General features: G+C 34.9%; 1 protein-coding gene across 1 annotated transcript in view; it reads right to left on the bottom strand.

Annotated features, from left to right (window-relative positions):
• Positions 1 to 600: 600 nt before the first annotated feature.
• LOC149554615 (uncharacterized) overlaps positions 601 to 13,515 on the bottom strand; it is a 71,041-nt gene continuing 58,126 nt past the window's right edge. The window contains exons 9-10 of the mRNA XM_089828665.1: positions 1,817 to 2,035; positions 601 to 1,327 (exon numbers count right to left, since the gene is read on the bottom strand). Of these exons, the coding sequence (XP_089684791.1) occupies positions 1,223 to 1,327; positions 1,817 to 2,035 (324 nt within the window). The 3' untranslated portion in view covers positions 601 to 1,222. The remainder of the gene's footprint in view (positions 1,328 to 1,816; positions 2,036 to 13,515) is intronic.

Genomic DNA, 13,515 nt, shown 5'->3' with positions numbered 1-13,515 from the left:
CGCTGATAGTGAAATCAGAAATCATCATCAATAATATTTACCTCATCCACATTGTACTTTACAGCAAAAATAAGATGCAGCGCAACCCTTTTTTCAGTATTGTTTTATGTTAATTTACAGGCAAGTGCAAAGAAGTCCTTTCACCAAAAACGTGTTTGGCGGTCTACAACTTTTGGTTTGACTTTCTTTTATATGCATCCTTTCAAGCATGGTGCGAATGAGAGGAAAGACAAATTTAAAAGCCCTTCGCTATAAATATCAACTTGCATAAATATTGCAACAAACCTCGCCTGGGTTGTGCAAACAGTTGACCAAAAGCACTAAAAGAGAATTATAGCAGACAAACTGCTTTAGATAGCTCCAGCCATGGCCTTTGTGGCATAAGCATTTACATAATTGCCAGTACTAAAAGCAATGCAACGAATCACGGATAGTCATAATGGAACTGAAGCATTTCCACAATAAGCATTCAAAAGATAATGAGCAAACCTGCATTCACATAACATAAAGCTCAAAGGCAACTCAATAAGCATGCACAACATATTCGCCTAAAATTATTATGATGGAAATTGCCATTCAAATCCAAATACAAAGGCGCAATTATGTGATTATGATATTTTATGCTATTCCATACCAAAACAGTTCAAACATATTAAAAATAGGCGACTTTCAAACCCCCAAAAAGCGAAGGCCAACCTTCTTGCAATATACACAAAGGTGAGACAATAGAGCCTTTATCATTCACAGGACTCGGCTCATTCTACCTACAATAGGCATAATTCCAGGGTCATTATGCCAGTCCCTGTGATTTATATGGATCCTCTGTTGGGGAGTCTTTGCGGCCAAGATTTTGAACCTGGATTCGGCCTTGCTAGTACGCATGGATTAGCATTTCTCCTAAGCCTAACCATTTTGAAATATAAAAGATTGCTACAATACCAACATATTATTTGGCAGCAACTTCCATCATCCAGAAAATATTAGTCATATATCTTAAAGCTGAAACTTCATTTACCATTATACTATATTTACATCCTAATCAAATTTCTTACTACCTCTCAGTTGTTTTCAAAACTTTCTACCACAACTTGCTGCCATAATTGAGGCTGTGATTAGATTGTGGAAGATATATTGGAAACTGGACCTCAGCCTCTGCACTATTATTTACACCTGTGTACAAGCTTCAGACAAATTACTTATTTTTGGTGGAGCGTGTAAAACACTATTCAGCTCCAACTTTAGCAGCCACTACTCCAGAAGTAGCACCAATGATGTTTGGGGCACATGTATGATGCTTCTGCCGTCCTTGTAGCTTGATATTGCAAACCTGGAAAAAAAATATCATGAACAAAGACTGCTGCAATTATATGCATAAATATTTCAGACATAAACAAATAAATTTGGTTTTTCTATTAAGCATGTTAAAAACAGAGCTCCAGCAAAATATTGATTGAAAGATAAACTCAATGGAGTTTCCCATTAGGAACCCCTGAAAAACTCTCACCCAGAACACATAAACACCCTCACCCAGTAAATCCATTTGCTTAGAGTTATGTATGCAGAGAAATGAGCGTAAGCATATCACTATCTATAGCGGTAAACAATAACAAATAGAAAAACATCCAGCATTGTTCAAAATTAAATCTTAACATAAAATAAATAAATAATCAACCCAAATAATACATGTAATTTACCTCTCAGCTCATTTGAGAAGGCTAAAATAAATATGGAAACATTGTATAGTTTAGGAGCCATTCCCAATTGATTCAGTTGTGAACTCACAACCAGACAAATAAATTTATAGCAGAAAAAATACCTTGCAAAGCAATCGAATGGCTGTTGCATGTTCCTTTAGTAGCGGCACCACTTCAGGCTCCTCATTGTCTTCAGACGACAATACAATCAGATAAGCTTCAAAATCAACAGTAGACGAGGGTAGAATGTTTCCAAGAAACTGTAAACACGAACTCATTCCTGTAATCTCCTGTCTTGCTTTATCATCCAAGACAGCAAGTAACGCCAGTATTTGGATAGCCTGCAAGTCATAATATAAGACAAAAGTTAGGTTTTATTTGCAGATACAAGAATATTTAGCTTCATATAGTCAAAGAGAAGTCTACAAGTAAAGACTTGTGTTAGAATGGGAAACTAGGAACGCAAACTTAGAGACCTCGTCAAAGGGAAGAACATAAAGTCCTTAAGGAAAATGCAAAAGGTGTTTTTAATTTTATACAATACAAATTGCAATGAAATAAAGAGACTCAACCTCAGCTTAAGAGTAAGGAATGCTGCATGATGGTTTGAGAAACATTATAAGCAAATAGGAAAATAAGGGTTGAACTATAGTCAGTATTAACAGGGCTTAATGTTGAGCATAAAGGTAAGCATGTTTCTTTTGAGGCCTCAACATAGCTAGCCAATCTGCTTGGGATGTGGACAGGGGGTCTCTTAATTTCAATCTAACAAATGTCTAGAGTTTGTATAGCTCTTCAGGCTGAAAATTAAAAAATTTAGAATTTCATGACAAAGATATAGGAATACAATAATAGAATATAATATTTTAGTAAAATTTAGGATTGTATTATATTTTAATATGACATTGTCTTAGTATACGCTTGCATTACAATATTTGATTATATTGTTATATAAATTATAATAAAATAATTATTAAGCTAAAAGCTTATGAAGCAAAAAGTAGTGAAAAAAAAAAAGAATCTGTAGTGTTGAACTTAAAACACAACCTTAACACTTAAAAACAATTAGAATTATTAAATGAAAACAATTGAAGACAAACAAATATGATATTAGATTGTGACATTATATTGCAATAAAAAGTAATGTCTTAATATAGTATTATATTATATGATTATCAATAATTAGAGATTTTGTGCTAGATTAAAAAAATCAACTAAAATATAATAAACAGGTAGCAACATTATTTTATCATGAAAACAATGACTTTTTTAAAACATATTATATTATATAACAGTGAAATATATAATACTTTATTAGATTACGGAAAATAAGCATCATGAAAGAAACAGAAACCAGGCCAAAAATAAGAGAATTAAAAAATCCAACATAAAAAGAGAACATTAATAGAACTAAAAATACTCTTCGGAGTATGAGTTGATGGTAATATATGCAATTCTTATCATATGGACCTACATATAATAAATTGAAATAAATACCAAGTAAACAAGAGAGTAGTTTGATAGAACATAAGATTCTCAGAATTAACAATAGCAATACCAAGAAATATGGAAAGACTGAATTGCCTCACAAGAGAAAAAATAAAATGAAATTAGATTAAGAAAGAGACTCAATATCTCAAAAAGATGCGTCTCCATATAAAAGACAAAATCATACTGACAAACAAAATGGAACGTATATAAAAGGATTAAAAGAAAACAGAAACATAAGAAACAAGGTCAAGGAGGATCCCAGAGAAAAAGAAACCAAAACTACCGTACCAAACCTTCTAAACAGTACAAAACAAACAATGATGGATGGGGGAACATGTAGAAAATAAGAAGCCGAAGACAAGAAAAGGAAAGACTAAAGTTAATGCAAGTAAAGTAGAGAACAGAGAGTTGAGGAGGATAACCAATGGACTAGAAAGAATGAGAAAATAAGCAAGACATCAAATAGAGGACTTTGTTCTAGTAAAATTTAACATTGTTGGTCAACAGATTTGTCACAGTAGAATTTGGCCCAATGGAGTATGTGTGGCGTTGGAATTTGGTCGATAGTTGACTGTCAGTTCTCACAGTGGTTTTGGGGTTTTGCAATTTTTGTTCAAAAGTGACTGTCAATACTTGTACATGATCATTATGGAATGTCTTATTGGCTGCTCTGGAACCCATTCTTTTACAAGATCATGTCCCGTGTTTTCCACTTGGCAGAATGAAAATTTGGCAATAATTTGCAGATCAAGTGAAAAGATTACATAGTTCTGCCAATGGGATTGAAGCCAGTAGCTAAAGTGGAGGATGATACTTTTAAATCACAGTTGTAATGGTCGTGGCTTTTAGAGGCTTCAGATTCTCCTATGGGCACAATCTTATCAATGATGAGCTCCAGCTGCACAGAGTGTGAATGTACATAAGCATCAAGCGGCAGGCCAAAAGAGGAGTCACTAATTCAGTGACTGGGTGCTTGAACTTCCCAATCTACGGTTATGAGATTTGATTTGTAAACATGGATAGGCAATGTGTATGCACTGTTTGAACAAAGGCCTTGTTCTTACAACTCACGTGGAGGAGATTAATACAGTGGTCGGAAATCATGACAAAGTACAAATCTTGTTTGACACAGTGGTCCTCTTATCAAGCAGCGAAATCCAGAACAATAGAAGTTGTCAGCTAATATTGCCTCATATTCAAAAGTACATCCTCTGCCACCATTCTTCACATGAAATCATTCATCAAGGAGCATACATAATGTAGTATCAATAGATTATAGTTATGTGAGCTTCATATGCACATGGGCCCCAATATGTTTGATCAAATGTCCAATTGATGTGAGCCAGATATAATGAAAAAAATTGTGAACTGTTTGATGAAACTTCACACCAAATGTGAAAACATAATCAGAACATCCAAGGTGTGATGTAAAAGAACAAAGAAAGTATATGAGATGCTTAACAAGATGATACGTTTTTAATGGAGCAATTACGAGGCCTCAGAACTATCAAATAAATGTAGTTGGTTATTAGGAAGGCTAGTTCATCCACCTCGTGAAGCAGATCCAGATAAATTCTATACAATACGACCAAACATGGACCAAACACCAAGAAGATGCTTTTGACCCAAGTCAAACTTAATGGTTTTGATGGATGTGCATGCAAGATGTTGTTCTTTTACTCCTTAAGAAGTTGGAGTTGGTTGTAACTTGTGTTCTAAATTCTCAAATCCTAACTTTTGAGGTAGTTACGAACCCGAAAGGTTAGTTATGCTAGAATAGCTATAAATTCCCGAAAATCAATGAAATACGGGACTTTTTGGACTTGGATATAGGGAACACTTATGCTCTGATAACAAAGCAATTTTTGGAAAGTGTGTACAATTGTTGTTTTTGTGTAATCAGTTATTTCTTTCTTTCTTAGTGCAAGAAATAAAAGGAAGTACACTTGGCGTTCTCTCTCCAAGGAATTTGAATTGTTAAAGTGTTGGTTCATCTATGATTACTTTCATAGTATGATGTGAGTATTTGTGGATGGTTGAATTAGCATTGTGTTGGTGAAAGTTCTCAAGCGTAGTCCTTGATAGCTCTCATTAATAGTTTACATCATTTTTATGAAAACGTTGAAGGCGTGTGGTGCATTCGCTATCAATGGTTTTCCTTTTTATTTCTTAAGTTCTTCTCATCTGTATTGAAAAATCACAAATTTCATCTTACAAGGGAGCTCCCCTCTAAACGCAAAGGAAGGCCGAATATTCAAAGGCCTATCCAACTGTTGTGAACGGTTTGCCACACATTCCATTGGGCAAATTCTACTATGACAAATCTGTTAACCAACAAACATTAGCTAAGCAAGCTCCACACTTCATCACAGTTAAATTCTGACATGTGGCTACTGATTTCAACTGCTTCATTCTGCTCTTATAGAATAATCTTCATTCTACTCTTATAGAATAATCTTCATTCACTAGGACTTGAGTAATCTCTATGCAAAGTGGTATTCATAGTTCAAGTGTTCTAAAAGAGAACATTTTGTGGCCCATTGATACCTAATAACAGTAGTGTGCTCCTTGATCCTCGGTTAAATCAAATGGCTAGTCACCAATATAGGGCACCCCACCAGAACAATCAATCATATAAACCCCAAAATTGAGGAGACAGAACATTTTTGGTAGAAAGGTTGTGGTTATCTAGTGGAAAAGAGTTTGAAAGCACACTTGATGTCCTTTGTGGACAGGATTTGGCAAATCTTAATGAGGACTCTTCCAATGGAAGGAAGGGTAGCAATAGCAACACAACTAAATATGACATACTTAACTTTAGAGAAACAGCACATTTTGGCTCTTATAGACATTCTAGAGACATATTTTGTGCAAAAACTTTTCAATTTGAAATTGTTAATCAAGTGAGCCAGTTATTGATAAATGTGATACGCATCACAAAGGCAAAAGGCCACAATGGTCAAATCTTTAAATCGCCATTCTTCTAGTTGGGTGGTTGTGAGAAGATGCATCAAGATAGAGATTGGTCTTCCAATGCAAGGAAGGGTGGCAATAGCAACACAACTAGATATGACATACTTAACTTTAGAGAAACAGCACATTTTTGGCTTTTATAGACATTCTAGAGACATATTTTGTGCAATAACTTTTCAATTTGAAATTGTCAATCAAGTGAGCCAGTTATTGATAAATGTGATACGCATCACAAAGGCAAAAGGCCACAATGGTCAAATCTTTAAAACACCATTTTTCTAGGTGGGGTGGTTGTGAGAAGATGCATCAAGATAGAGATCGGTCTAGTTGAATTTTCTAGACACTCAACGAGGTAAGGCAACATCTAGTTTTCTAAAGTAAAGGATATTGAAGTAGTGTTCCCAAAAGATGTATCCACAGTTTTTTTCCCTGGACACGGGATGCCTAAGGGACTTCGACTTCTTGAGGAAAGTTGACTTTGACTCTCAAAATAACACAAATTTGGCATATGAATTCTGCTCATTCTTTTAGTTTAAGCTTCCATTACATATGCTTGCATGTTTTTTCCATGTTTGCACATGAATATTTTTTCTCTACATATTTTAATTTTCCCTATTGTTATATAGTTGTCCCCTTTGTCCTCCTCAAAATTGGAAAAACAAAATTGTCATCCCAAAACTCATCCCCCTGTCCCCAACCATACTCACCCTAGAAACTTGGGGTAATCTTGCTAAGACGGGGAGATTATGGCAGGTTTCAAGCTCCTTTAGTGAACTTAATGCACTTAGGAATGTCATTTATATGAGAGTGGAAGTCTTCTTATTTATCAATTCCATGGGAACACACATATGTTGGTATTCTCAACATGTCGTTTCTACCATTTAGGCTAATGAGGAAAAGCATTATTGCTAACTCTTCAGAATGCTCCATGTAAAGGTTAGTCACAACAAGGAACAATGATGACCATGGCGACCCCCTCAAATTTATCACATAACATATTTTGAAAAGTAAAGAATGTGGAACTATGGAACAACTCCACAAGAGAAGCTATCTCATGGCTGGTCTTGTATCTAGCAATTTAATGAAGTCATTAACTATGACTTTGGTAAACAAGGGCACACCAAAGATGACTAAGATGACACCCTTTTCAAACTTGTTGTCCTTGATGAACTCCACAACACAAGGGCAAATCAACTTAGCAACGTAGCCAAGACATCTTCAAGAGGAGCATTAATGGTGTTCACTATCAAGCAAAAGGGGACATCCTTCTGAGTTTTAGTTTGCATAAATGTACTAGGTGATTTATTTCTTTGGCATGAGCTACCACTTAGTGAGATCATCAAAAGAAGAATGGGCAGTGGCAAATTTAAATTTTCTCAAGATCTTAGAAATATGATTATGGTACACAGTTATGTAGCTGCGACTAGTTCTGGGGTGGTCAAGCATTTTAGCAACATAGTCTTGCTTGTTCATGCGGACCAATGTTCCACTTGACTTTGGCAATGGCAATGTCTTTGATTTTCAATGGTCTCTTGGATGCATAACGATTGGCTTTGGAAAACTGTAGAATATTGCCTTACCTCCTTAGCCATATCCTTAAATAAAGATCTGACATCATTTACAATTTCAGAAAAAATAGTCAAACCAAGGAATAGTAGACAAAGCGATAGTAAAGCCAAGGCCCCTTTGAATGAAGTTTAGGCTAGGGTCTCAATATGGAGGTAGGTTATAAATGGTTTATTAGATGACACTTCTAACACGAGGGGAAATCAAGCTGATGGAAACCAGTGGGGGGGAAATAAAGGTGATGTCTAGAAATTACTGGTTTAATGAAGGTTGCGCTTAGGTTATTAGGAAAAGGGGGATTGTTGATAGAAAGGCTACATGTTATAGAAGAGACAGACTGGGAGTGAGCATCTCTGCAGCCAACTAAAAAGTAATCCATACAAAAGAGACACTTAAAACTCATTTTCCTTGTTTGGATTTCTTTTTAGTTGACTGGCTAACCAAAAGTGTAGAGAGATGACCAGATTGGAGATTGAGAGGATCATTCTATGTGTCAGAACTAGGCGAGGATAAAACTATATCATCACCAATAATTAGCCAGTAATCAAGTGGCAACATGAGGAAAGATAGGCTAGTCAATATGATAAGAAAAACATGAACAAATGGAGTTTGACACATCATCACCATCACTGTAGACATTAAGGATGAAGCCAAATGGAGAAATGGCTCAAGGAAGATTTGTACCAAAAGATAGATTTGTAGCATCATTCCCTACCATCAACTACAATTCAATGTTTTTCTGAAAAGTTTAGTTCAGCTACTTGTGATCCAAGGTGTTGGAACAAAGGGAAGAGGTCTACTCAAGAAAAAGGAAAGGCTTCTCAGGAACATTACTAACAAAGGAATTGTCTACTCTCCAACACATGCAGAAGATGCATACAAGGCTGTTATCCACAGGTGTTGAACACTTGTGATGGTTGTAGCACCAATGGTGACAAGCAAGCCCTAACAAAGAAAGGAACATGGCTCCCAAAAGAAAAACGAGGGCTTGTAAGAGGGAATCAACCTCAAGACTTTATCAAAGAGAGAACGTGATTCACAATTTCACAAAACCAAGAGAAATCAAACAAAAAAATCCTAGCACAAGAGAGGGTACCATTTGTTAGCATACAAAATCAAATAGCCCACAATTGTTTGGAAACCAAAGAAGCAATTGTTTTTTCATTTGAATCTCTGTGTGAGTTTTAAACTCTTGGCTCTCCCATAGAGAAATGCATATAGAAAAATTCAAACCTCTAGATGGCAAGTAGAAGAGCCTAGAAGAAATTTGATTAATGGCCACTCAAGAAGCTTGGATGACAAATCTTGAAGGAGAGAGGCAAGCATAGTTAAAAAAATATGATCAATGTGATGGTCCAAAGATGCTGAGAAATTCAAAAAAAAAAAAAAAGACAAACAATTGAAAATCCCACCATCTTTTCAAGAAAGCAAGATTTGCAATCTTCTTTGACAATCTAATCGTTATCTTCTCAAAAAGTTCTCCCATGAATGGCATCAATAAGATACACCAAATTCCCACAGTTCATTATATTGTTCCTGAGTTCTTCCAAACTCCACAATCCATCAGAAAAATTAGGAGAATCATTACTTATAGATTGTAATTGTAGTTTTGGTTCCAAATTTTTTCCTTTTCATGACTATTTGTATTATTAAATTATTATTTTTATTATTAAAATATCCAGCAATGTGATCATATAAAATGCTAAATTCTACTAGAATATTGAATTCAATTATTAAATTCCCATGGACTCTAGTGTTACAAATTTGTTGTAATTCTTTCACTATCTAACATTCTAATCTAATCTTATAGGATGCTATAAAATTATATATATACATCATTATAATATAAAAATAGTATTTATAATATAGTAAATTATTTCTCTTTTAATTGTTGTTAAATATACATCGTTATAATATAAAAATAGTATTTATAATATAGTAAATTATTTCTCTTTTAATTGTTGTTAAATATCAAGTTTTTATTCTCTCTCTCTCTCTCTCTCTCTCTCTCTCTCTCTCTCTCTCTCTCACACACACATGATAATCATGTATTCTAGTTTTGTAGCTTCTAATTGTTAATAGAATTATAAGGTCAATCATAAAGTTATTAATTTAATTGAGTTATTTCTTGACTTCTCTCTTTTGTTTGCAGTGTCGATTGTTAATATGTCTGAGGTTATGTGTTTGCTTTCTTAATAATGTTCTGTTATTTTGTTTCTTTTGTGATTCAACCATGTTGTGGTATCTTTTATTTTCCTTTCTTGTTTTCCACTCCATCTCACTTACATGTTCATCTCTACATGGAACAAGTGCTGCAATCTGCCAATAATGCTTCTCCTGATTTTGAAAATGGATAACAAAGTATGTTCAAGAAGTTGGTCGTCAAGAAGATTCTATAATTACATCTTAAAGCATTTACTAACATGAACAAACTTATTAAAAATGAGAAAGAAATTAGTTATTTAAAAAATAAAGTCTATTTAACAGCTTATGCATTTCAATTTTAATTTCAACTTTCAACTGAACACTACAATCGAACAATGTAGAATAAGAAATTAAGTAGAAGACAGTGCCTACCATCCTGAACATGGCCACATAACACTTTTTTTTTAAATTCAGTGTTCCTAAAAGCAAGTGTGCATTACAATAGAAGCATATACATGGATTGGAAAAATGAACTCTATCAGTACCTAGCACAGATGTACTGCCGCCTTCCTAATTTTCTATTTAAATTGCTCTGAATCACAATTAGGGTTAGGGTTTGCCAAATAAAATAATGTCTTTTACTATGTGTTTTGTAACTTGAATCCTTCCTTCACCACATGAACACAAAGCCAACATACAACTATATATATGTGTGTGTGTGTGTGTTGAGTAATAAGGTGTTTTCTTAGTAACTTTATTTTACTTGAGCTAAATTTAATATAAAAAAATCCTTTATTATTTTGCCCACTAAAATATTTTTTGGCCTCATTGTTTACCGGCGACAATATGTTTCCGACAAGTGGATATTTTGTTCTAGTAGCTGGATATTTTTGTCTGGCAAGTGGGACTTTTTTGGTTTTTTTTTTTTTTTGCCATGAAAATCAAATGGCTGTCAAATTTATGCCCACCATTTGCTGATGTCAGCACCACGTCAACACTGCATCATCAACTTGTTTTCCCTCCTTGCTCTATTTGGACCTACCTCCAAGTGTTTGCTCATATCTTGGGCATACGGGACTCCATTCTCCACAAACAAGATATCATCGGAGTGCTAGTTTCAAGCCCATCACAGTGTTGCAAGTATTTTTCAGTTTTGATACTTTTTTTGCTGTCAAAGTAAGAAGTTCTTTTTTGCACTCTGGGAGATATATCTTGAGCATCCAATTTCCAATTTGAGAATTCTTTATATCATTGGAAAGGTCTTTCTGCACTCTTTCCAGTGATGTTGGTTGTTCTTCCAAATTCTGCTTCAAGCACATTCTATTCAGTTTTTAGCATTTTTGCATTCTAGTAGATATCTTGGTTGTTTGAGGTCCAGGGATCGATTCCGTTGCTTCAGATGATTCGTCATGGGTTGTACTATCTGTTGTATCAACCTTATGTCTCTTCTTGTCTTTGTAGACATCTATTGTATGCATTTTTGCAAATGATAAATTGCAATATTGAGATAAAGTACAACATTGCATCTGTATTTTCATTTCAGTTGTTTTATCTTCTGATACAAGCAATGTCATCTGAGAACACTCATATTACTATATTCTTGGGATTCACCATATCTTGTTTCTTATTGTACAAGCACTACTCCGATTAAAGTGCCATCAGGGGTTGATGGTTTGCCTTGTTTGCCATCTTCCTTTGTCAATGAGTATTCCTTCCATGACATTAGCCTCATGACATGTTTGAGATTGATCACCTTTACACACACATATGTATTCTTTTGTGCATCTTGATTGTGGCTCCTTGACATGCGGTTCTATTGGGCCACTTTTCCAGTTGCCTGTCACCTCATCCTTGTCTGCATTAGGGAGGGATTCTTCTGTAAGTTCTTATGCTTCCTTGGTTCAATGAAGTGAGCAATGTATTCAGTATTTGTTTCTATGTACTAGATGGATGAAGTAGCTATGAACCTATGCATTTCAATGAGATGGATCATTTACCATATAAACACTCTTCTTTTCATTCCTACTTTGGTTGTTGCCTTCCATGTTTGATTGATCAACTCTTCAGACTTTGGTATTTTATGCCAATTGTATCTTCGAGTTCAGTTGTTTACCTTTGTGTGCCTCCTGATTGAAGTAGTGTCTTCTAAGAGCACTCATGCAGATTACAATCTTCTCTATCTTGTCAGGTTGTACTTTAGTGGAAGTTCTTTAGATCAGCAATTACTTTTCGACAAAGATTTACAACTTCTACATACTTCAATGGTGTTCTTCATGATCATCTTTTTGTTCCTATCTTCTGCGACATTCTCTAGTTTGGAGGCTTATATGGTCCTTCACTAGTGCTTTCAACATTCTTTCCATCTCTTTTTAGAGTAGGGTTTTTCCCGTGTGGTTTTTACTATTTCTCCTATTTTCAGAGATTTGGTTGTGCTTGGGTACCTCATCAGGCGTTGTCCTCAGGACCCAAATCTACTTTCAATAATAGTTTCTAGGTTTTTAGCTACTCCCTAAGTTTGTCTTTGGGGGGGTGGGGGGTAGAGTAATAAGGTGTTTTTTTATTAACTCTATTTTACTTAAGCTAAACTTTAGGCATTTAATAATTAATTATTTTATTAATTATTATTATGCAACCTAGGTGTTACCTTTTAAGTTTTTGATCTCCTTCATAAGGACTGATCACTCTTTGTAATTAACAACAATTCATTCACTTTTTGATTAATAGCAATTTCTATTTTTGCTTATCAAGAATGTCTCCTCTATGGATCTATGAATTTCAGCCTTCATAGCTTTTGCTTCTCTTAGTCTGTGATAGGCGTTTGCATGCAGGTCGTTCTTGGAAGCTGTGAGGTTGATCTTTCATCAACTTCAACAATATATATATATATATATATTCAATAATACAAACATTAGTCATTAAAAAAAAGGATTAGAGCAAAGAGAATATATCTTCATTACTACGCAGTCCTTAAATTATATGTGAATTCCAATTATAATAGATGATAAGTAAGGAAGCATTGTAGGGTGTCCTATAATCACAATTTTCCATTCATATGCTCCTCCATTTTTTTATGGTTGGAGTTATAACTACAATTCATGAATATTATCCTTACATAGAAGTTAGGAAGGCACTTGCAATAAGATTCCCTTGACAGTTCTCCCTCAATCACAATACGGTAGGGGTGACCTCATAGTTGTTCTCCCTTCACTGCCACTGTGTAGGGTGCCCTTAGTGGTTCTCCCTTAATCCCAATGCAATACAGTGACCTTGTAGATGTCCTGCCTTGATTGGCATTGCAACAAGGTGCCCTTAGTGGCTCTCCCTTAATCATGTGTAGTATGGTGTCATCATAACTATTCTCCCTTAACTGTCACTGCAATAGGATGCCCTTAGCAGGTCTATCTTAATCACAGGCTCTCTCCCATTTCTTTGAGACTGGCTACTTTAATAATTATTTCTGCATTACCTAATATAGAATAATATTCACTCCCTACGTTCAGATCTGATTACTGATTATTCTCTCCCTGGTACAAAGAATTCAATCTCCTGAAGGATATTGTGTCCCCTTGTAATTCGATGTTCTTTAATGAAGTCTTCCCTTTTAGATCTAATTTGAATGTAGGAAATCACACCCTTCCATTTGTTA

Source organism: Cupressus sempervirens, chromosome 5, assembly GCF_028749045.1.
Source record: "Cupressus sempervirens isolate cs-2001-9-10 chromosome 5, ASM2874904v1, whole genome shotgun sequence".
Taxonomy (NCBI): domain Eukaryota; kingdom Viridiplantae; phylum Streptophyta; class Pinopsida; order Cupressales; family Cupressaceae; genus Cupressus; species Cupressus sempervirens.
The sequence above is the reverse complement of the archived record's forward strand: the minus strand, read 5'-3'. Positions and strand labels throughout refer to the sequence as shown.